The sequence below is a fragment of the Salmo salar genome, chromosome 02 (genome assembly GCF_965601325.2).
Source record: "Salmo salar chromosome 02, fSalSal1, whole genome shotgun sequence".
Classification (NCBI taxonomy): Eukaryota; Metazoa; Chordata; class Actinopteri; order Salmoniformes; family Salmonidae; genus Salmo; species Salmo salar.
This window is the reverse complement of record NC_138292.1, coordinates 22,486,153-22,510,794: the sequence shown is the minus strand read 5'-3', so window position 1 is coordinate 22,510,794 and position 24,642 is coordinate 22,486,153. Positions and strand designations below refer to the sequence as shown.

The 24,642-nt window shown below is 46.7% G+C and overlaps 1 protein-coding gene across 3 annotated transcripts; it reads left to right on the top strand.

Moving 5' to 3' along the window:
- Positions 1 to 2,273: 2,273 nt before the first annotated feature.
- On the top strand, positions 2,274 to 24,386 carry LOC106576827 (rho guanine nucleotide exchange factor 5). Of its 3 annotated transcripts, none has more exons than XM_045700065.2 (15): positions 2,274 to 2,634; positions 3,491 to 6,888; positions 17,552 to 17,600; positions 17,904 to 17,953; positions 19,755 to 20,155; positions 20,326 to 20,486; positions 20,632 to 20,784; positions 20,905 to 21,034; positions 21,180 to 21,254; positions 21,353 to 21,442; positions 21,587 to 21,729; positions 21,890 to 22,033; positions 22,164 to 22,234; positions 22,339 to 22,443; positions 22,633 to 24,386. In XM_045700065.2, the coding sequence occupies exons 2-15, from the start codon at positions 3,513 to 3,515 to the stop codon at positions 22,773 to 22,775; spliced, it is 5,091 nt and encodes a 1,696-aa protein (XP_045556021.2). In that variant the 5' UTR covers positions 2,274 to 2,634; positions 3,491 to 3,512; the 3' UTR covers positions 22,776 to 24,386. The 3 variants fall into 3 exon arrangements, with proteins under 3 accessions (XP_045556021.2, XP_045556010.2, XP_014009746.2); XM_045700054.2 differs by having other exon boundaries at positions 3,491 to 7,677; XM_014154271.3 differs by lacking the exon at positions 3,491 to 6,888.
- The last annotated feature ends 256 nt before the right edge of the window (positions 24,387 to 24,642 follow it).

Below are 24,642 nucleotides of genomic sequence, written 5' to 3'. Positions count from 1 at the left end.
ACACTTACACAAAACAAACGACGAAACAGTCCCGTAAGGTGCATAGACTAAACAGGAATCAACCACCCACAAACACAAGTGAAAACAAACACATTTAAATATGGCCTCCAATCAGAGATAACAACAAACAGCTGCCTCTGATTGGAGGTCATTGACAAAACTAACATAGACATAGAAAAACTAGAAAACCACATAGAAACAGAAAACATAGAACATAAACCAAAAACCCCGAAACACACTAAACAAACACCCCCTGCCACGCCCTGACCGAACTACAATAACAAACAACCCCTTTTACTGGTCAGGACGTGACATTTATGGCTTCAGCAATGCACAGCTTCAAATCAAATCACATTGTATTTGTCAAATGCGCCGAATGCAACTGTAGATCTTACAGTGAAATGCTTACTTACAAGCCCTTAACCAACAATGCAGTTTTAAGAATCATAAGTGTTAAGTAAAAAATAAAAGTAGCAAATAATTAAAGAGTAACAGTAAAATAACAATAGCGAGGCTATATACAGGGGGTACCTGCACAGAGTCAATGTGGGGGGCACCGGTTAGTCGAGGTAATATTTACATGTAGGTAGAGTTAAAGTGACTATGCATAGATAAACAGAGTAGCAGAATCTTAAAATATGATATAGGTTCAGGATGATATAGTTGACATAGGATCTAAAATACAATAAGACTGTCTGTCTTTATTTATAAATAATATGTTTAAGGCCTGAATGGACCAGTCATGTTCATCATCACACAGATCAGAGGTCTGATAGCATACACACAGTTTAAAACAGGAGAGATGTTTGATGTAGGGGGAAGTCACATGGATGTCTACCATGGCTGAATGTGTCACTAAATTCAAGATGATGACCATTCTTTCCACTCTTCAGAGGAAACTCAGCTGACAGTGAAATAACTACATCAAGCTCACAATGGAATAGACAAAAGTATGCTCCAGAATCAACAATGTTTCTTCACTGATCACTGTGTGATGGTGATATAACCCAAACCTGTTCTCTGTCTGATTGTCACTGTAACCTAATTAGCATCCTCCTTCATGCATTTACATGAAAGGATTAGAGGTAGCCCACCACTTCATTTATTGGTTTAAACAGAGTGCTTGCACTCCAGGTATGTTTGATCTTGGGATGAGGGTAGAATAGGATTATCTAGAGGTGGAACAGACAGATGTGAAAATATAGTTGCTTCTCCACAAATATTTTTCAACAGACTTGATGATTAGTTTCTTTCGCCCAAAAACGATTTTCCTCATTCAATTGCCATTGATTGCTGTGTCCCATCCTGAGGGGGTGTAGCTTCCCTCCACTCTGACACCCCACCCTCATCGAACCCAAGCCCAGAAAATAGCAGCAGAAAGGAGCATTACAATACATCTGACACGTTATCTTATGAATGTACATTATTTCGTGATCTTATAGATTCCAGTAATTCCTCATGGTGTAACGGCTGTCTTCAGAAATGAACCAAGGCGCAGCAGGTATGTGAATACTCATCTTTAATTACCCAACAAAAGGAGTAAAGCATCCACAGGCAACAATAAACACGACAGCAGCAACAGTTTGCAGGCTTAAAAACGCAGTGCAAAACAACCACCCACAACCCCAAAGAAAAACACACACACCTATATAGGACTTCCAATCAAAGGCAACTCAACACACCTGCCTTCAATTGGAAGTCCCAATCAACAATACAAACATTCCCCATACACAAAACTGCCACGTCCTGACCCCAAAACTAAAACAACCGCTCCATCTGCTGGTCAGGACGTGACACATGGTTAATAAAAATACTCTGTTTACATACTTAAATCATTGGTATTTGTAATGACTCGGGCACCAAGGTTTCTTAATTAGGTCACGTGGTCTGGGTAAACTCCTGGCCCTAGCAGCGCTGACAGTACAGCTGACATGAATATAAGTCACTCTTCCTTTTCTGTCATTGCCCAATCCTGTTACTGCGATCTGAAGAACTAGCTTTCCTTTTCTGTGGAACTTGGAGTTCTTTCCCAATTTACTACTTCTCCAGGGAATGTTAGGGAAGTTTCTATAAGCCTGCTGTAGGCTGTGTTGGTGGTTTGTTTGCTGAATCACTGTGTGAGTGTGTTCTCACTCCTCTTTGCCTCCCCTCCCCCTTCCTTGATTCTAGAATCTACAACCCTTACCTGCCTTAAGTGTGCTATGCAGACACACCCGGCAATCCTGCATCAACCAATCACAGACAAGGGAGAGACACCCAGGAGGTGTACTTCCTGTATTTAGTGAGAGAGAGTCAGCGAGAGTCAGCGAGCTTTATCTCGGGGTCAACAGTAACTGATCACGTCAGTGTGGGAGGAAGGAGAACAGATTGATTTGTGGGATACAGTCCGTGGCCTTTCGTTTGCTTTGTCCAGATTCCTCTGTTCATTAACAGTGGCTGTGAAGACAAGACAGAGAGAAAAAGAGGGGGAAGATAAGTGTAAATCTGTTCAGACTTGTTTGGGAATTTGAGCAGGGAAGGAGGGAGGAGGGGTGAAACAGCAAGATCTGGAGAGGAAGGAGGATTGCTTGTGTTGTGCAATCCTTGAGCTGCAGAGAGAAGGGAGACTAGAGCTCCCTAGCGTACTAAACTCAGGTGAGTCCCTCAGATCTCTTTACTGTGTTTCTCTACTGATCTACCAGTCATTCTACAGTTCTAACATTGATTCATGGCTAATTTGTCTAGTGGTTTATGTGTTAGATGTGTTTTCATTGTGTGTAAGGGAGTCCTGTTTTAGGGTTAGTTGGTGTGCTGAGCGATGTTATGTGGACTGTGCTATGCAGACGTGTGCTGTGCTGCGTTCAATAAATCAGTGTTCCCAGGTGTCACATAATCTGCTGGGCTGTTTCTGTAATTTTCTACAACACTTTGCTGTTGGCTGTGTTGTTGTATAGATACTTGGTGCTCCAAGCTTAAAGGGAAAAGATCATTTAAAGGGAAAATCCACCTCAAGCAGTTAGCAGTAGAATCCATTGAGTTAAAGTGTATTAAAATACAGGGTTGGCTATTGTGGGTTGGCTATTAACTGTTGTCTGACTAAAGGTTGTGATGCTGTGGTCTCAAATTGGTCGCATAAACACATTGTTGCCTGTGATTCTTATCATCATAACACCCACAGTTATAACACATTGGACTTGTGTTGTATTATAGTTACAGTATTTTCCCCTTTTTGTAATTTACTTTTTTTTTTACTTCCAATTTGAATAAATTAATAGTGAAGCATTGGTCAGGGCTGGTAAAGACACTAGGCCACTATTCAGCTTCAGTGTTTGAGGGCCACAATAGGCCTAATGTTGTTGTTAACCTTCCACCTTCCAACATTCCTTTATCTCCATTTAGTGATTGAAAGTGTTGCTACTTCAAGTGATTCTATTGGTTGTAGCAGTATCCTTGCAGAATGTCCAGATTATGATGAATTATACATTAATGAGAGAATATTACCATCTTTCAGGTTCTAAAAAAAGTATGTTACCATGGGAACGAAACGCCCCAGTCTGACTCCCTTTGACACATTTGATCCATCCAATCAAAGCGCTTCCTACCGGAACCCTCAGCCAATCAGCCAGATCTGCCGCGAAACAAGTCCCAGACCTGGAACTGTGGCCCGGACAGACAGAGAGAGGGAGAGGATCCGAGAGGAGGAATGGAGGAGAGAAAGAGAAATGGAGAGATTGAAGGACAAAACAAGAAATAGAAGAAAAGAGATGGAACCCAGACCAAGAGAGAGGAACAGAGAGAAGGAGTGTTCCCCCATATCCAGAGGGAGGGAGGAGGAAAGGGAATGGAGAGAGAGAGAAAGGGGGAGAGCGGGAGAGAGACGTACCAATGGAAGACCTACTTCAAATCTGGAGATTAGGAACGACAGAGACAGAGAAAAGGAGAGAAAGAAAGGAGACACATTTCCTAGAATGATAAAAAATAGCAAAGAGAGAGACAGAAGAATGAGTGCATTTGTGGAGGAAGATGTGGGGAAAGAAGGAACGAGACAATTTGAGAGACAGAAGGGAACAGAGATGGATGACTGGGAGAGAGAACGAGAGACAGCAGCAAAGATACAGCGGTATCGAGATGCAGAGAGGGACTTCCAAAGGTACAGAGAGAGGGAGAGGGAGAAGGAGAGAATCAGGGCACAGGAGGACGGAGAGAGAAATGGAGGGAAGCCCATGGAGGATAAGACAGTGAGACGGAGGGAGAGAGCGAGGGAAGCGGAGCCAGATTTCAGAGAGAGGAGAAGAGAGAGGGATTCAAAGGGCAATGACCTATGGAGCAAAAGAGAGAGGTATATGGATGGAGAGAGAGAGAGGTCAAAACTCCGGCAGGGAGAAAGGGAGGTTAGAAGAAGAGAGGGAGATTCACAGAACTATTCGGATAGAGAGGGCAGGGATGGAAGGAGGGAAGGAAATACAGAGGGACAGAGGGACACCAGGAGTGAGGGAGACAGTGATGGAGGGAAGTGGAAAGAGAGAGTGAGGGATGACAACAGAAGAGAACTGAAACATCCTCATAGTAAAAGTGAGGGGGACAATGAGGGGAACGCAGCATGGGATAGAGTGAGGGAGAAAGAGAAGGAGAGACAGAAATGGAGAGGGGGGGAGATATACAGAGAGAGGGATGGAAGGAGAGATGCTTATAGACAGAGAGTGAGGGAAGGGGACAGGGATGGAAAGAGCGACATGGAAAGATACAGAGAGAGGGACAGGAGAAAAGTGAGGGAAGTGAAGAGAGAGAGGAATGAGGTGAGAGAAGGGGGCAGACGAGAGGACGGACTAAGGGAAAGGAGGGACCCGGAGAAAGTGAGGGAGGGAACACAGTCCAATGTAACTGGAGAGAGAGTGAAGCGGATGGATGGAGAAAGATTCAGAGAGAGGGAGAGATATTCCAAGGGGGAGGATGAAGAGAGGAGGCGCAGGGAGAAGAGGGACAGAGAGACAGATCCCAAAAGGGAGGGAGAAGCAGACGGAGCTAGTCGATCGCTGAGTGAGACAGCCCCAAGGGTGCCACCACGAGTCCAGAGCAGCGGAGAATGGAGCAGTGACATAGAGAGGGAAAGAAAATGGAGAAGAGGAAGAGAAAGTAATGAAGAGAAGAAGTCAGAGGGAGAGAAGGATGTGGATAGGGGGCAGAGAGAGTTTAGTGAAAAAGAGAGACCAGATAGAGTGAGGGGGAGAGAAGAAGGAGAGGAGGAGACGATACCAAAGCGCGCTGAGCAACGGAGGATGTGGTTATTACCACAGAGGGTCAGATATAACAAAGACTCCTCTTTAGAGGATGAGGTTATAGAGCGAGAAAGAGATACAAGTGAAGAAGAGGACAGATCCGTGGAACAAAGGACAGGCAGAGAAAAAGAGAGGAAGACAGAGGGAGAAGGACAAGAGGATAGGTCGGTGGAACAAAGAAAGTCCATAGACGAAGAGAGAGAAACTGAGACGGAGGGAGGGAGGGAGAGGTATTCGGAGAGAGGGTTAAATGTAGATGAAGATGATGAGACAGAAGCCTGGAGGAGTTATAGCAGAGGAGAGGAACACCAGACTTACAGCGATGGAGAGAGAGAGGAACGCTGGCAAAGGGACAGGGAGACGGAGAGCGAGAATGTGACAGATAACACAGAGGGTGACAGAGAGGAAGAAGGAGGAAGTGATAGATATGCACGGTTCGAGAGCGATGGAGGAAGTGAGAGAGAGTGGGAAGGAGGGAGAGATAGAATCCCTTCCTCTGAGGATGGCTTTATCACTGTGTCCAGCGGTGGAGAAGAGGAGTTTGAGGACTGCAAGGAATTCGTGGAAGTTGGGGTTGCTAATCATGTTACAAGGCAACCTGTTGGCTTTCAGGGGAGAAGACATGAAAGAGAGAGAGAAAGAACAGAAGAGCGGACAGAGCAAAATGATGATGCAGTGAAGGGAGAGGTGAATGACGGAAAGGGGAAGAAGCAACCCACCTATGTGTTCTGTGTGATTGGACAAACATTGCCCAGGTCAAAACCCAATCAGACAGCAGTCTTGGGTGACTTGGAATCAGAGGAGACAAATCAAAATCCTGGATATGGTGATAGGGACAGTGGTGACATAACACACCCTTCCAGAGATGGAGACCAAGGGGCAGAGGATGAGAGAAAAATAGTGAGAGATGAGATCCATGTGCCAAAGGAGGAGAGAACAGACACAGAAGAGAGCTCCATAGTGGATGTCAGTCACACCACCCTAGAACGAGACAGTGGAGAACGACTGAAGGTCATGGAGGAGAACCCATACGCTGAGAGAGAGCGAAGGAGAAACTCTGAGACCGAAAAACTCCTCAAAGAGTGGAGAGAAAGACATAAAGAGTACACAGAAATAAGAGAGAGGGACCCAACAGACAGGAGGAGGACAGAACCAGAGATAGGTCCATCTTCACATCCCAGTGGAGAGTACCACCACCATGGGGTCCCTGTAGTTGACCAAGCCACCACTGACCAGAATAACCCTGGAGTGATGAGCCCAGAGGAAGCTGTGGCCATCCAAATCCGTATAAGTGGAGCCTGGAGCACAGAAGCGGAGGCCAAGCGCCACTCCCAGGCCTCACAAATGAAGTGGGCCAAGAACGTATTGAGCGAGATCCTTGGCAGCTCGGAGGAACACGCCCTCGGCAACCCCCAGCCAGAGTCACAGGGAAGTCAAAAGGTCAGCCAGACTGCGAGAGGGACCGAGAGGGTAGAAGAGGAGCTAGAGGAAGAAAAGGATGAGACGCCAGAGCGGGGAGGAGCCTCAACCGTCTACGCCACGGTTCAGAAGAGGACGAAGCATGGGAGGAAGTCGGTGGAGGCGAGGCTGGCTGAACGGGAGGCAGAGCCAGGGAAGGTGGAGGATGAGAGAGGTACAGGGGAGAAACTAACAGACATGCATGCTGAGGCTCTCACAGCTATGCTTGGTGATGGCAAACCCATAGACATGCATGCTGCCCTGACCCTACACAATACTCATGGTGACACACCTACAGACAGACAGGGAGAGGAGGTGGAGGATAACAATGTGTGTGCGGACAAACAAACAGACAGTCATATACATATCCAGGTAGAGATGGTGACAGAGGATGAGGGTGAGATGGAGAAAGGGGTCGAAGTTGTGGACAAGGTTCATATACTGGATGCAGAGAAAGAAGCGAATGCCCAGAAAGAGGAAGATCTGTTTCTCTCTGTGAGCAACACCCTGTACAAACCAACCAGCTGCCCAAGCCTTATATACAACCCTGATTCAGAACAACCTATCATCCCCATAGAGGAAAAGACGGTGGAAGAAGGGGAGAAAGAGAGGACTGTGGGAGAGGGGGAAGAGAATAGTGTGGTAGAGGGGAAGCAGGAAAGGAGGATAGAAGATTGGACCGACGACAGGGGGAAAGTGGGAGAGGCAACTGAGGAGAGGAAAGTGGAAAGGGAGGAGGAGAAGAGGGTAGGAGGGGAAGAGGAGAGGATGAGGGAGGGCAAGGAAGAGAGTAAAAAAACGGGAGGAGGGGGGGTGAAGAGCACTTGTAGTTTCCAAGATTCTGGCACCGATGTTCGGTATAGGAGGCGGGGGTTCCGCAAGACAACAGAAAGAAGAAACGAGGAAGAAGAAGAAGGAAGAGGAGATGCGAGGGATCGCAGAACAAGAATATTCCAGGCGTCAGGTGAGAAAGACAGAAAGAGGAGGAATAAATCAAGAGAAAAGCAGCTCAACACCTAACACAGATTAACATTAGAATATCCTAATTATGATCTTATTGCTCAACTAATTTCATGATCATCTCAAATCATCTCATTTTGTCAACCTAACCAAAGCTTTAAGAACGCCAGACAGAAGAGTTCAAACTTTTTAATTTGAAGACAGTTATATAAACAAACGTTAATTCTTAGTTATTGATACCCACTTGAAAAAATTCTATAGTATACTATGGTATAAATACTATATTATAAACCAGGTGGTTCGAGCCCTGAATGCTGATTGTCTGAAAGACGTGGTACCAGACTGTCTCACACTGGTATGACAAAATTACTTTTTACTGTTCTAATTACATTGGTAACCAGTTTATAATAGCAATAAGGTACCTCAGGGTTTGTGGTATATGGCCAATATACCTTAGCTAAGGGCTGTATCAAATCAAATCAAATCAAATGTATTTATATAGCCCTTCTTACATCAGCTGATATCACAAAGTGCTGTACAGAAACCCAGCCTAAAACCCCAAACAGCAAGCAATGCAGGTGTAGAAGCACGGTGGCTAGGAAAAACTCCCTAGAAAGGCCAAAACCTAGGAAGAAACCTAGAGAGGAACCAGGCTATGAGGGGTGGCCAGTCCTCTTCTGGCTGTGCCGGGTGGAGATTATAACAGCACATGGCCTAGATGTTCAAATGTTCATAAATGACCAGCATTGTCAAATAATAATAATCATAGTAGTTGTCGAAGTTGCAACAAGTCAGTAACACAAGAGTAAGTGTCAGTTGGCTTTTTCATAGCCGATCTTTGATAGTATCTCTACCGCTCCTGCTGTCTCTAGAGAGTTGAAAACAGCAGGTCTGGGACAGGTAGCACGTCCGGTGAATAGGTCAGGGTTCCCGCAGGTCTGGGACAACAGGTCTGGGACAGGTAGCACGTCCGGCGAACAGGTCAGGGTTCCATAGCTGCAGGCAGAACAGTTGGAACTGGAGCAGCAGCATGGCCAGGTGAACTGGGGACAGCAAGGAGTCATCAAGCCAGGTAGTCCTGAGGCATGGTCCTAGGGCTCAGGTCCTCCGAGAGAAAGAAAGAGAAAGAGAGAATTAGAGAGAGCATATTTAAATTCACACAGGACACCGGAAAAGACAAGAGAAATACTCCAGATGTGACAGACTGACCCTAGCCCCCCGACACATAAACTACTGCGGCATAAATACTGGAGGCTGAGACAGGAGGGGTCAGGAGACACTGTGGCCCCATCCGATGAAACCCCCGGACAGGGCCAAACAGGTAGGATATAACCCCACCCACTTTGCCAAAGCACAGCCTCCACACCACTGGAGGGATATCTCCAACCACCAACATACCATCCCGGGACAAAGCCGAGTATAGCCCACAAAGATCTCCGCCACGGCACAGCCCAAGGGGGGGCGCCAACCCAGACAGGAAGACCACGTCAGTGACTCAACCCACTCAAGTGACGCACCCCTCCCAGGGACGGCATGGAAGAACACCAGTAAGCCAGTGACTCAGCCCCCGTAATAGGGGTAGAGGCAGAGAATCCCAGTGGAAAGAGGGGAAACCAGCCAGGCAGAGACAGCAAGGGTGGTTCGTTGCTCCAGCCTTTCCGTTCACCTTCACACCCCTGGGCCAGACTACACGTAATCATAGGACCTACTGAAGAGATATGTCTTCAGTAAAGACTTAAAGGTTGAGACTGAGTCTGTGTCTCTCACATGGGTAGGCAGACTATTCCATAAAAATGGAGCTCTATAGGAGAAAGCCCTGCCTCCAGCTGTTTGCTTAGAAATTCTGGGAACAATTAGGAGGCCCGCGTCTTGTGACCGTAGCGTACGTGTAGGTATGTACGGCAGGACCAAATCGGAAAGATAGGTAGGAGCAAGCCCATGTAATGCTTTGTAGGTTAGCAGTAAAACCTTGAAATCAGCCCTTGCCTTAACAGGAAGCCAGTGTAGGGAGGCTAGCACTGGAGTATTAAGATCAAATTTTTTGGTTCTAGTCAGGATTCTAGCAGCCGTATTTAGCACTAACTGAAGTTTATTTAGTGCTTTATCCGGGTAGCCGGAAAGTAGAGCATTGCAGTAGTCCAACCTAGAAGTAACAAAGGCATGGATTAATTTCTCTGCGTCATTTTTGGACAGAAAGTTTCTGATTTTTGCAATGTTACGTAGATGGAAAAAAGCTGTCCTTGAAACAGTCTTGATATGTTATTCAAAAGAGAGATCAGGGTCCAGAGTAACGCCGAGGTCCTTCACAGTTTTATTTGAGACGACTGTACAACCATCCAGATTAATTGTCAGATTCAACAGAAGATCTCTTTGTTTCTTGGGACCTAGAACAAGCATCTCTGTTTTGTCCGAGTTTAAGAGTAGAAAGTTAACCACCATCCACTTCCTTATGTCTGAGACACAGGCTTCTAGCGAGGGCAATTTTGGGGCTTCACCATGTTTCATTGAAATGTACAGCTGTGTGTCATCCGCATAGCAGTGAAATTTAACATTATGTTTTCGAATGACATCCCCAAGAGGTAAAATATATAGTGCGTGGCCTAAAACGGAACCTTGAGGAACACCGAAATTTACAGTTGATTTGTCAGAGGACAAACCATTCACAGAGACTAACTGATATCTTTCCGACAGATAAGACCTAAACCAGGCCAGAACTTGTCCATGTAGACCAATTTGGGTTTCCAATCTCTCCAAAACAATGTGGTGATCGATGGTATCAAAAGCAGCACTAAGATCTAGGAGCACGAGGACAGACACAGAACCTCGGTCTGACGTCATTAAAAGGTCATTTACCACCTTCACAAGTGCAGTCTCAGTGCTATGATGGGGTCTAAAACCAGAGTGAAGCGTTTCCTATACATTGTTTGTCTTCAGGAAGGCAGTGAGGTGCTGCGCAACAGCTTTTTCAAAAATTTTTGAGAGGAATGGAAGATTCGATATAGGCCGATAGTTTTTTATAATTTCTTGGTCAAGATTTGGCTTTTTCAAGAGAGGCTTTATTACTGCCACTTTTAGTGAGTTTGGTACACATCCGGTGGATAGAGAGCCGTTTATTATGTTCAACATAGGAGGGCCAAGCACAGAAAGCAGCTCTTTCAGTAGTTTAGTTGGAATAGGGTCCAGTATGCAGCTTGAAGGTTTAGAGGCCATGATTATTTTCATCATTGTGTCAAGAGATATAGTACTAAAACACTTTAGTGTCTCCCTTGATCCTAGGTCCTGGCAAGGGTTGTGCAGACTCAGGACAACGGAGCTTTGGAGGAATACGCAGATTTAAAGAGGAGTCCGTAATTTGCTTTCTAATGATCATGATCTTTTCCTCAAAGAAGTTAATGAATTCATCACTGCTGAAGTGAGAGCCATCCTCTCCTGGGGAATGCTGCTTTTTAGTTAACTTTGCGACAGTTTCAAAAATAAATTTCGGATTGTTCTTATTTTCCTCAATTAAGTTGGAAAAATAGGATGATCGAGCAGCAGTGAGGGCTCTTCGATACTGCACGGTACTGTCTTTCCAAGCTAGTCGGAAGACTTCCAGTTTGGTGTGGCGTCATTTCCGTTCCAATTTTCTGGAAGCTTGCCTCAGAGCTCGTGTAATTTCTGTATACCAGGGAGCTAGTTTCTTATGACAAATGTTTTTAGTTTTTAGGTGTGAAACTGCATCTAGGGTATTGCGCAAGGTTGAATTGAGTTCCTCGGTTAGGTGGTTAACTGATTTTTGTCCTCTGACATCTTTGGGTAGGCAGAGGGAGTCTGGAAGGGCATCAAGGAATCTTTGGGTTTTCTGAGAATTTATAGCACGACTTTTAATGCTTCTTGGTTGGGGTCTGAGCAGATTATTTGTTGCGATTGCGAACATAATACAATGGTGGTCCGATAGTCCAGGATTATGAGGAAAAACATTAAGATCCACAACATTTATTCCATGGGACAAAACTAGGTCCAGAGTATGACTGTGGCAGTGAGTAGGTCCAGAGACATGTTGGACAAAACCCACTGAGTCGATGATGGCTCCAAAAGCCTTTTGGTGTGGGTCTGTGGACTTTTCCATGTGAATATTAAAGTCACCAAAAATTAGAATATTATCTGCGATGACTACAAGGTCTGATAGGAATTCAGGGAACTCAGTGAGGAACGCTGCATATGGCCCAGGAGGCCTGTAAACAGTAGCTATAAAAAGTGATTGAGTAGGCTGCATAGATTTCATGACTAGAAGCTCAAAAGACGAAAACGTCGTTGTTGTTTTTTTTGGGGTAAATTTAAATTTGCTATCATAAATGTTAGCAACACCTCCGCCTTTGCGGGATGCGCGGGGGATATGGTCACTAGTGTAACCAGGGGGTGAGGCCTCATTTAACACAGTAAATTCATCAGGCTTAAGCCATGTTTCAGTCAGGCCAATCACATCAAGATTATGATCAGTGATTAGTTCATTGACTATAACTGCCTTTGAAGTGAGGGATCTAACATTAAGTAGTCCTATTTTGAGATGTGAGGTATCACAATCTCTTTCAATAATGGCAGGAATGGAGGAGGTCTTTATACTAGTGAGATTGCTAAAGCGAACACCGCCATCTTTAACTTTGCCCAACCTAGATCGAGGCACAGACACGGTCTCAATGGGGATAGCTGAGCTGACTACACTGACTGTGCTAGTGGCAGACTCCACTAAGCTGGCAGGCTGGCTAACAGCCTGCTGCCTGGCCTGCACCCTATTTCATTGTGGAGCTAGGGGAGTTAGAGCCCTGTCTATGTTCGTAGATAAGATGAGAGCAGCCCTCCAGCTAGGATGGAGTCCGTCACTCCTCAACAGGCCAGGCTTGGTCCTGTTTGTGGGTGAGTCCCAGAAAGAGGGCCAATTATCTACAAATTCTATCTTTTGGGAGGGGCAGAAAACAGTTTTCAACCAGCGATTGAGTTGTGAGACTCTGCTGTAGAGCTCATCACTCCCCTAACTGGGAGGGGGCCAGAGACAATTACTCGATGCCGACACATCTTTCTAGCTGATTTACACGCTGAAGCTATGTTGCGCTTGGTGACCTCTGACTGTTTCATCCTAACATCGTTGGTGCCGACGTGGATAACAATATCTCTATACTCTCTACACTCGCCAGTTTTAGCTTTAGCCAGCACCGTCTTTAGATTAGCCTTAACGTCGGTAGCCCTGCCCCCTGGTAAACAGTGTATGATCGCTGGATGATTAGTTTTTAGTCTAATACTGCGGGTAATGGAGTCGCCAATGACTAGGGTTTTCAATTTGTCAGAGCTAATGGTGGAAGGCTTTGGCGGCTCAGACCCCGTAACGGGAGGAGTAGAGACCAGAGAAGTTTCGGCCTCCGACTCCGACTCGCTTAATGGGGAGAACCGGTTGAAAGTTTCTGTCGGCTGAAGAAGCGACACCGGTTGAGCATTCCTACAGCGTTTCCCTCCAGAAGCCATGAGATAGTTGTCCGGCTGCGAGGACCGTGCGAAGGGGTTTATACTAACGTTACTATCTGTTCTTACTGGTGGCACAGACGCTGTTTCATCTTTTCCTACACTGAAATTACCCTTGCCTAACGATTGCGTCTGAAGCTGGGGTTGCAGCACAGCTATCCTCGCCGTAAGGCGATCGTTCTCCTGTATATTATAAGTACAACGACTGCAATTAGAAGGCATCATGTTAATGTTACTTAGCTTCGGCTGTTTGAAGTCCTGACGAACCATGTCCAGATAAAACCTCCGGGGTGAAAAAGTTGAATGAAAAAAGTTGAGTGAGGGAAAAACTAAAAATATACGGTAATGAAAAAGTAAAAACCGTGAAGTAGTCAGGTAGCAAAGTAAGATCGGCAACAAAACGCACAGCAGCACGTAAACAAGTCTGCAAGTTGTGACCGGAAACAGGAAGTGACACAAGACTAATAGACCACCACAGATACAGGGCTACAGTTCATCCAGAGAGGAGATGGCTGGATATGATTTGCCCATAGGGTCAATACAAAAAAAAAAATACAAAAAATCCAGGCACTCCTCGATACGTCGTGTATAAGAACAACCCTTAGCTATGCTATATTAGCCATATACCTGTTACGACTGTCAGAATGATCGGACCAACGTGCAGCATGGTTGTAGTTCCACATCTTTTTATTTATAGTGAAACGTTGCAATACACCAAATACTAGAAATACAAAAAAACAACAAACCGTGACGAAGAGAGGAAACACACACTACTCAAAATTAACAACCCACAAACCGAAAAGGAAAAACCCCCTACTTAAATATGATCTCCAATCAGAGGCAACGAGGACCAGCTGCCTCCAATTGGAGATCAACCCCAAAAAACAACAACATAGAAATAGAAAACCTAGAACACAAAACATAGAAATAGAATACAAGAAAACCAACCAAACACCCCCTGTCACGCCCTGACCCATCTACTATAGAAAATTACCTCTTAGACTGGTCAGGACGTGACCCCCCCCCCCCCCCCCCCCAAAGGTGCAGACCCCGACTGCACACAAAAAAACAACAAAACAACCAAAAACACAAGGGGAGGGTAGGGAGGGGGACAAAAGTCTATGGCGGCTCTGGTGCTAAACCCAGAACCTTCCTATCCCTCCGATCCTCCAGCAACGGAGGTGGCTCCAGCTCCGGGCGTAACCCCCGTTCTGCCCGCAGATCCCTCCCCTTCTGTAACACCGACCTGTGGATCATTATTAGAAGAATCGGACTGTAGATCATTACCAGAAGCTCTGTGCTGCAGACCGCCGCTGGAGGTTCATTACCAGAAGCTCTGGGCTGCTGGCCGCCGCTGAAGGTTCTGGGCTGCTGGCCGCCGCTGAAGGCTCTGGGCTGCTGGCCGCCGCTGAAGGCTCTGGGCTGCTGGCCGCCGCTGAAGGCTCTGGGTTGCAGACCGCCGCTGGAGGCTCCGGACTTGGGAGCATCGCTGGAGGCTCCGGACTGGGAGGTGTCGCTGGAGGCTTCGGGCTGAGGAGCGTCGCTGGAGGCTCCGAGCTGAGGAGCGTCACTGGATTCTCCGGGCTGAGGTCCGTCTCAGTAGGATCCGGGCTGAGGGCCGTCTCAGTAGGTTCCGGACTGTAGGCCGTGTCAGTAGGTTCCGGACTGTAGGCCATGTCAGTAGGTTCCGGACTGTAGGCCGTCTCAGTAGGTTCCGGACTGTAGGCCGTCTCAGTAGGTTCCGGACTGTAGGCCGTCTCAGTAGGTTCCGGACTGTAGGCCGTCTCAGTAGATTCCGGACTGTAGGCCGTCTCAGTAGGTTCCGGACTGTAGGCCGTCTCAGTAGGTTCCGGACTTTAGGCCATCTCAGTAGGTTCCGGACTGTAGGCCGTCTCAGTAGGTTCCGGACTGTAGGCCGTCTCAGTAGGTTCCGGACTGAAGACCGTCTCAGTAGGTTCCAGACTGTAGGCCGTCTCAGTAGGTTCCGGACTGAAAAACGTTGCTGGAAGCTCCGGACTGGGAACTGTTGCCGGAAGCTCCGGACGGGGAACTGGCGCCGGGAGCTCCGGACGGGGAACTGGTGCCGGAAGCTCCGGACGGGGAACTGTTGCCGGAAGCTCTGGACGGGCAACTGTCGCCGGAAGCTCTGGACGGGCAACTGTCGCCGGAAGCTCTGGACGGGCAACTGTCGCCGGAAGCTCTGGATGGGGAACTGTCGCCGGAAGCTCTGGACTGGGAATGTGAACTGGAATCCTGATGTGTGGTACTGGCATGGCTGGGCTTAGGTGGCGCCAGACTGGTAACACGCACCTCAGGACGAATGCAGGGAGCAGGAGCAGGACACTCTGAACTGGGCATGCGCACTGGAGGTCTGATGCGTGGAACTGGCCTAGGTGGCGCCAGACTGGTAACACGCACCTCAGGATAAGTGCAGGGAGCAGGAACAGGACGTACCGGGCTATGGAGGCAAACTGGAGACCGGGCATGCTGAGCAGGCCTACTCCTTTCTGGCTGAATGATCATCCTTGCCCTACACCGGTGAGGAGCTGGCACCGAGCGCACCGGGCTGTGAATGCGTATGGGAGATATATTGCGCATCACACCATAACCCATTGCTCTTTCATCCACTCGCTCCTCAGCACGCCCGCTCCGTATTGCTCTTTCTGCCAGTACCTCTCTTCGTAATCTTGCGTCGAGCTCCGCGCTTGACTCCCTGACTGGCTCCTGTCTGCTCCACGGCTCTCTCCGATACGGGAAGTTAGATCAGGTCTCCCCCCTGATGTTGCCAAACTCCCCGTATGGCCCCCCCCCCCCCCCCCCAAATAAAATGTGCCTCTCCGCCTTGCCTATTGTTGGATATAGCGCCTCGTAGTATCGTCGCTCCCTTTGCTTCTTCAATTTCCTCCTTCGGGCGTCGATACTCCCCAGCCTGCCTCCAAGGTCCTTTTCCATCCAAACTTTCCTCCCAAGTCCATTCATCCAGATACTCCTTACCATGCTGCTTGGTCCTTTTGTGGTGGGTTGTTCTGTCGCGACTGTCAGAATGATCGGACCAACGCGCAGCATGGTTGTAGTTCCACATTTTTTTATTTATAGTGAAACGTTGCAATACACCAAATACTAGAAATACAAAAAAACAACAAAACGTGACGAAGTGAGGAAAACACACTACTCAAAATTAACAACCCACAAACCCAAAAGGCAAAACCCCCTACTTAAATATGATCTCCAATCAGAGGCAACGAGGACCAGCTGCCTCCAATTGGAGATCAACCCAAAAAAACAACAACATAGAAATAGAAAACCTAGAACACAAAACCTAGAAATAGAAAACAAGAAAACCAAGCAACCATCCCCTGTCATGCCCTGACCCATCTACTATAGAAAATGACCTCTTACAAGGGTCAGGACGTGACAATACCACTACCCATCTGGCCTGTTTGCTTAAGTATTCTCTGTAGGGTTTGTGCAGACTTTACTATAGTATTCACTGTAGTGTTTTTGCAGAATACTGGAATACTGTAGTATTTACTGTAGTATACTGTATTATTTACAGTTAACTATAGTATAAATACTGTAGTAAAATAACTGTAGTATGTACAAAATTAATGTAGTGTTTTTGCAAATTGTAATATACTGTAGTATTTACTGGAGTGTTTTTGCTGACTGTAGTGTTTTTGTGGACATTACTGTAGTATTTACTACAGTGTTTTTCTTCTGGATAATACTGTAGTATTTACTATAGTATTCTACAGTATGTTACAACATTCTATAGTAAGTATTGTAGTATTCTATAGTGAACTGTAGTATTTTTTCATGTGGGATCTCACAAAACTTTTAATGAGATCCAACCTCTGATGCTAACTAACCCAACCTTACCACAACTGTGGAATTCTGTTTTGCTGTTTAAATTTCCTTATCTTGAGGTATGAATTTCATCATTAGTTCATTGAAGTGATTTTATGCGGAGACTTACAAGAAACTGCCATCAGCTGAGTCACTGAAATGGGGAAGGAGGCGGGGGAAAGGGAGGACGACAGTGGAGGTGGGGACAGTGTGGCAATCCCAGAATCTCACAATAAATAGGCAGGGTTAAACTGTCTGGAACCAGAACTCATTCCTTCTCCATTACTCTTCTATCCATTCTATCCCAGCTCTGTTTTCAGTTCAGTAGTTCTGTTTAGAGCACACCACCTAGAGAGGAACACAGCCAGGGGAGTTTTGCAAACAAACCAATCCTTGTTTCTGTAACCAAAACAGCTCTGACTGTTCTGTTCTGTAGGCCATATTGGGCTGAGCTGTTCTCAGCCACAGTATATTACATTATTGGGTTATGTTGCTCCATCTCTCTGGACTACACTGGAACCAATATGTTCTGCTTCCAGATGATGAGGAGGAGGAGGTGTGCTTCAACTGGGGAGACGTGGACCTGAGGTGAGTAGAAGATAGCAGTGGGGAGGGAGGGGGCATATGTAATGTTAGTGCACTGGGCTACCACAGTGACTGTGTGTTTTTATTACATTGTCATATTTTATGGCCACTTGCCATGTATAGAGTCAGTCTTTTGATGTCATGCATGCAATAAGTACAGTTAGATCTGTTGCCTGCAATTTAACCCTAACACTAGGCTGTGTTAGTGCCTGAGTTAAAATAGTAGAGATAAAATGTACCACACTACTTCTGTAGATGAAGTGTGGACGATTCCCTGACCTGACTCCTGCCTCTCCCTCTGTCCAGGAATGTCACGGATACCATCAGAATGGCTAGGAGGAACTCCAAATTTTACAGTGAGTATCTCTGCTTTACCTCTACTGCTCTACCCCTACTGCACTACTTTTACTGCTCAACCTCTACTGCTATACCGCTACTGCTCTACCCCTACTGCACTACTTCTACTGCTCAACCACTACTGCTATACCTCTACTGCTCTACCCCTACTGCTCTACCCCTACTGCACTACTTCTACTGCTCAACCTCTACTGCTATACCTCTACTGCTCTACCCCTACTGCTCTACCCCTACTGCACTACTTCTACTGCTCAACTTCTACTGCTCTACCTCTACTGCTCTACCCCTACTGCACTACTTCTACTGCTCAACCTCTACTGCTATACCTCTACTGCTCTACCCCTACTGCACTACTTCTACTGCTCAACTTCTACTGCTATACCTCTACTGCTCTACCTCTACTGCACTACTTCTACTGCTCAACCTCTATTGCTATACCTCTACTGCTCTACCCCTACTGCACTACTTCTACTGCTCAACTTCTACTGCTCTACCTCTACTGCTCTACCTCTACTGCTCTACCTCTACTGCTCTGCCTCTACTGCTCTACCTCTACTGCTCTACCTCTACTGCACTACCTCTACTGCTCTACCTCTACTGCTCTACTTCTACTGCTCTGCCTCTACTGCTCTACCTCTACTGCTCTACCTCTATGGCACTACTTCTACTGCTCTACTTCTAATGCTCTGCCTCTACTGCTCTACCTCTACTGCTCTACTGCACTACTTCTACTGCTCTACCTCTACTGCTCTACCTCTACTGCTCTGCCTCTCATTTCTCTCCTTCATCCCTGAGGCACTCCACTTTCACACATCCACTTCTCTGAAATGTATTTTATATGTAATAATATGATAATAATGTTAGTTCAATAGCACCTTTTATGCTTCAATGAGCAGAGAGAGCTAGTCTGTGTTTATGGCTATGTAGGTATGGAATCTGTGAAGGCACATGTATTTCTAGGTTAACTATGCTCCTTGTAATTTGAAATGAAAAAGTCAGTAAAATCAAACAAGATACTTCCACAGACAGATATCATCTGCCAGTAAAGGTACTGTTAAACAAACATGTCCACAGACAGATTGAAACTGGGACTAGATATGACTGTATAGCAGTGTACTGTGAGTCCCAAGACAGACTTCTTCCTGTGAATGGCTTACTCATGTATACAGTGTGTGCTTGATCCCTTTTTGTATCTTCCTAGATTGTTTTCCAGCTCAAACATGTTGTAGGTTTCTTCCATTTTCAGTTCTACTTTCCAACCCAATCGTTTAAACATACCAAAATGGCAGCAGGTTTGCAGGTCTATGAGTCATGGTGAAATTCTATGAAATGGGAAAGTCGTGTGTGTGTGTGTGTGTGTGTGTGTGTGTGTGTGTGTGTGTGTGTGTGTGTGTGTGTGTGTGTGTGCGTGCACTCCAGGGCCACAGGCAGGTTTGTGCAGGTATTCATATCTCTTAACGCCAATTAAAACCAACTGTTGCTGCTACAGCATAGCATTCCAAGAAGTGTAAAATGCAAACCATACACTCTGGCTAACCCACTTCTCTGTCTCTCTCTACTTTTCCCTCTCTTGATATTTCTCCCCCTAACTCCGTTTTTCTTCTCACTGTACTCTTACTGTCTTCCACTTTCTCCTTTGCTCTCTTTCTCTGCCTCTCTCTCACTTGTCCTCTTCATCTATACCCATTCTGTCCCTGTCTAACTTTTCTCTTTCTCTACTCAACTCTCTCATTACCTCTCTTTGCCTTCCCTCCACCTCTCCTCCGTTCTCTCTCTTCCCTCTCCCTCACCCCCTCTCAGATTCCCAGCTCTACCAGGAGTACAGTGAGACAGCTCAGAACAGGGAGATCCTCAGTCAGTCTTGCTCTGACGCCCTCTCCATCTACGAGGAGCTCCCTGTCCCCCTGTCCCCCGTACCCTCCTCCCTGGCCCCCTCGCTCCCTCCTGCCCGCAGACCCTTACCCCGTCTCCCCCCAGTCATCCACCCCCACTCTCTGTCCCACTCTGGCTCTACCTCCAGTGGCACCAGTGCCAAGTTCCTACCCATACCACAGCCGCCCCAGGCCCCCCCAGCCAGGCCTTCCTCTCCCCGCCTCTCCATCTCCCTCACCCAGTCCCCCAGCCTGTGGCAGGAGATCCCTGAGGTCAGGAACAGTGCTGAGTTTGGGGAGCTGACTGACGACCAGAGACGCCTGCAGGAGGTAAACAAAAACAAACAGTTGACCCTTCAACCAGCGATGTCGATGATGACATTTGCCAGTGATCTAGTAGCTAATGTTGATTTTCTGGAGCCTGGATTTATGGGTCCTTGGGGTAGTTGGAACAGTGCCTGTAATCTCCCCCTCTCCTCTTCCTTTCTTCTTCCTGTCAGGTGCAGTTTGAGGTTGTAACTTCGGAAGCGTCGTACTGTCGTAGTCTGGACATTGTGGTGGATCACTTTGTCAAGTCTAAGCAGCTCGGGGAGCTGTTGACTACTCAGGACAGGAGCTGGCTGTTCTCCAGGCTGGCTGATGTCCGAGCCATCAGCCACAGGTGAGAGGACTGGGACTTATTTGTTCGTTCCTCAATCAAGCAAACCCACAGGCTGATTGTCACGGGGAGTCTCTGTGCCCCTCTTTATCTTTTTTTCTGTCAACGTTTACCTCATAGTCTTTCTCTGTATTTGTTGTTCTCGTAGTTTTCTGTCGAAGCTGGAAGAGAGGGTGGAATCTGATATGATGCACTTCACCGTGTGTGACATCATTGCTCGCCACTGTCAACGCTTCAAGAAGGTCTACGTGCCCTACCTCACCAACCAATCATATCAGGATGCCACTTACCAGAGACTCATGTGAGTCCTCCCCCAGGGTTCACTGATTGGACAGACTCTTTGTATTACTGCACGTTTATATGTGTTTACCTTGACTTACAAACAGCACCTTCTTTCTCTCTCTTTCTGTCTGCCTTGCAGGGATGAGAACCATGGGTTCAGGCGGGTAGTGGAGAAATTGGAACGCAGTCCAGTGTGTCAGCGCCTTCCTCTTCGCTCCTTCCTCATCCTTCCCTTCCAGAGGATCACACGAATTAAACTCCTTGTGCAGGTCTGTTTATGTGGCTGTGTGTGTGTATGTTTTAAGTGCACAATCTAAGTATGCGATTCCTTATAATCCTCTCTTCGTCTCGGTCTCACTCTCCCCTTCTCAATCTCTCTCATTCTCCCCATTTGTCTCTGTATTTTTGCCTCAGAACATCGTGAAGAGAACAGCCCAAGGCACAGAGGAGGAGGTCCAGGCCATCAAAGCTATGAAGCTACTGGAGAGAGTATGTTACACCCCCATTCCCTCCCGGTGGTGCACTGTTACATGATGTAGCCAAGAGATAACTGTTAACCATCTCTCTTCTCTCCCTCTGTCTTTCAGTTGATCCAGGAGAGCAATGACAGTATTACTCAGATGAAGAGCATTGAGTCGCTGGTCTCTCTCAGTGCCAGAGTGGACTTTGAATGCAGGGTGTGTAATAAACTACCTCTCCCATGATCCCTGCATTACATGCTGTCCCTTGAACATATGTGTTGAACTGATCACAATTACAAGTTACAATACAAGTACAGCAGCAAACTTTAACTGAGTTTAACCTATGTGTGTGTGTTGTAGACTCTCCCCCTGGTCAGTCAGTCTCGTAGGCTGGTGAGAGAGGGACCGGTGACTGAGATTATGGATTTCTCTCTGAAGGAGACAGAGAGGAGTGTCTACCTTCACCTCTTCAATGACTACCTGCTGCTGTCGCTGAACAAAGAGTGAGTCCCTTCAGACAAACACACTCACACAACAACCAAAGCAAACCAAGCATTAGGAAATCCAGACTGATATTATTTTTTATTGACAAGTTTTTCAATGTTCTCATCATTGGGCTTTATTAACGCTCTACTCCTCTCCTCTTCTCCTCCCTCGTTCTAGAGGGGGCAGGTTCACGGTGATAGACCATGCTCCAGTGTCAGAACTGCGAGCTGAGAACTGTCGGGTCAAACTGCACTCTCTAGAGAAGAACCTTTTCCGCCTCCACCTTAACAAGAAAGCCCTGCTACTTTGCACCAACACACAGTAAGACAGAGAGGGTTGTGTGTGTGTGACTGTGTGTGTGTTACAAAGAATGACAGTGTTACAAAGAGTAGAGTAATCCACAGGTGTGTGTGATTGTGTGTAAAAAGTGTGTTTTCTTGTGATCTTTCAGAGGTGATAAACTGCGATGGATCTCAGCTGTCTCCAGGCCCCATCCTGTTATTGACTACTCTACAGCACAAGGTGGGTTGAAAATTGCTATATTGCCATTCAGCATAGCATGGTCAGACAATGAGGACATCTTGACCCTGCTATATTTGACCTCTGACGTTCTCTCCCACTCACAGACTTCACACAGATGCAGTGCATCCGAGCCTTCGTTGCCCACCAACCAGATGAGCTGTCCCTGGAGAAGGCTGAGGTGATTCTCGTCCACCAGCAGAGCAGCGACGGTAATGAGGACAGAACCACCCACTTCCTGATTGGTTGTGGGAAGACACAACATCTCCATACCTCAGTGTTATTGAGTGCTTAAAATGTGTTGCTTTTCTAGTTGCTTTTTGTTAAAACTCTTTCCCTTCTGTCCCTCCTCTTTCCTCTCCCCTCCCTGCTTCTCTCTCCCTCTATCTGTCATTCCTCAGGTTGGGTGGAGGGGACCAGGCTGTCAGACAGACACAGAGGATGGACTCCTGAGTCCCATTTGGAAACCATAGCCAGCCTCAGGGTCCGGCAGCGCAACCTGCTGGACGCTCTAAAAATTACCACAGCCACGGCTGCAGTATGACAAACCATCCACTGCCTGACTGTGCTGGGGGAATCCTAGTCACTGTGTATCAATGTGGTGGAGTTACTGTGGACCTGTGGATTTGGACAGTGGATGAAACATAGTGTTTCAGACTGGAGTTGTCACTCCCGGCCTCAGCCTGCTTATTGGGGATGAACGGCAAGGGGATGAATGGCTTTAGAGGGGGTGCCTTAGAGAGAGGCACTGGACTGACATGAATACCTTTAACACTTACAGGAGTGTCAACGTAAATTATTGGAAGGGTTTTGGAGGTGCCTGGGAGTGTCTAGGGTAGCCTTGTAAATCAAACCCTGGCAATGAATGTCGATGGACTGTTACAGGATGTATTGGAAATCAGCCATCTAAGAACATCAGTGGATTGAGGTCCTGTGGCCCCGGAGAAGGAAAGCAGTTTATCTATAACTACTTAACTTGGGGACTTTAAAGACATGGTATGGGGCCTCCCTATTGGCGCAGCGGTCTAAGGCTTCGAGGCTTCACTACAGACCCGGGTTCGATCCCAGGCTCTGTTGCAGCCGGCCGCGACCCGGGAGACCCAAGAGACAGCATACAATTGGCCCAGCGTCGTCCGGGTTAGGGGAGGGTTTGGCCGGCCGGGATGTCCTTGTCCCATCATGCTCTAGTGACTCCTGCACGCTGCCTTCGTTTGCCAATTGTACGGTGTTTCCTCCACATTGGCTGGCTTCTGGGTTAAGCAAGCAGTTTCGGAAGACGCCTGGCTCTCGACCTTCGCCTCTCCCGAGACCGTACTGGAGTTGAAGCAATGAGACAACACTGTAACTACCAATTGGATATCACGAAAAAGGGGTAAAAAGGTAAAAAAATATATTAAAAAATGACATGGTATGATACACCATGGCAGTGTTTCGCAATAGAGGTTATTGTCTTTGAACAAAATGTTTCTATATATTCAGGGCAATGTGTTATTTGTGTATATTACAAAGATTTTCATAAATTACTTTTATGGTGGGTAGTTATTGGCTGATGGCTCAAATTGAATACTTCTGCTGCTCTATGTTCACTACATACTTCAGTCTGAGACTGCCATCGTTGAAGTCGTTTGTGGGGACGTCTAAATGAGGGGTGTTGTACAAAACAAAGTAATCAGCGATTTGATCATCTTTAACCAATCAGAGTATCAAAGCCAATGACAAACGTTTTATTCGCCCCTTTACCAACGTGTGCTCTGGATCTGGCCCAACCCATCGGTTTCTGGGACCAATCAGAACGGTTAGAATGGGTTTGCTTTCTAGAAATCGCCAGGGAGGTACTCAGATTCAGATCCGGAGAAGAAACTAATGTCTGTGGGCATGGCGTAGCATTTGGCTGGAGCAAGGAGTTTGAGTAGCCAGGCAAGGATACTTAATCCCTTTTGAGATACAGAAGACTATGAGATAAAGAGAGGGGTTGCATGCACATTGTTAAGAAAGTTGAAAGGGCTGTAAGTGCAATATATTTCCAGGACTGTGCATGTAGCCTACACAATTAGATTTTATGGCAAAAGAGGTGCAATGATCAAAATAAGCTGTTCTGTCTGTGTTGAGGAGACTGAGAAAGTATGCTTTGGAAATAAATGACGATACTCATGAATATTACTTGTCCTCCACCTGTAAATCAATGTAGGCCTATGTGAAATGCTTTTTTCCTTTTCTGACTTTTGTTTTTGATAGCAAATAGTGAAATTGGAACAGCAGGAGAACTTGGCCTACGCCACGGACTTTAGGCCTAAAATCAATCTTCCTCTACTTTCTTCACTGCCTCAGCATATGACACCTTCTGCACTACTCTAACCCTGGAAAGCACAACCTGCCTCTCTCGCACGGGACATTTCTGATCCCCAGCCCCA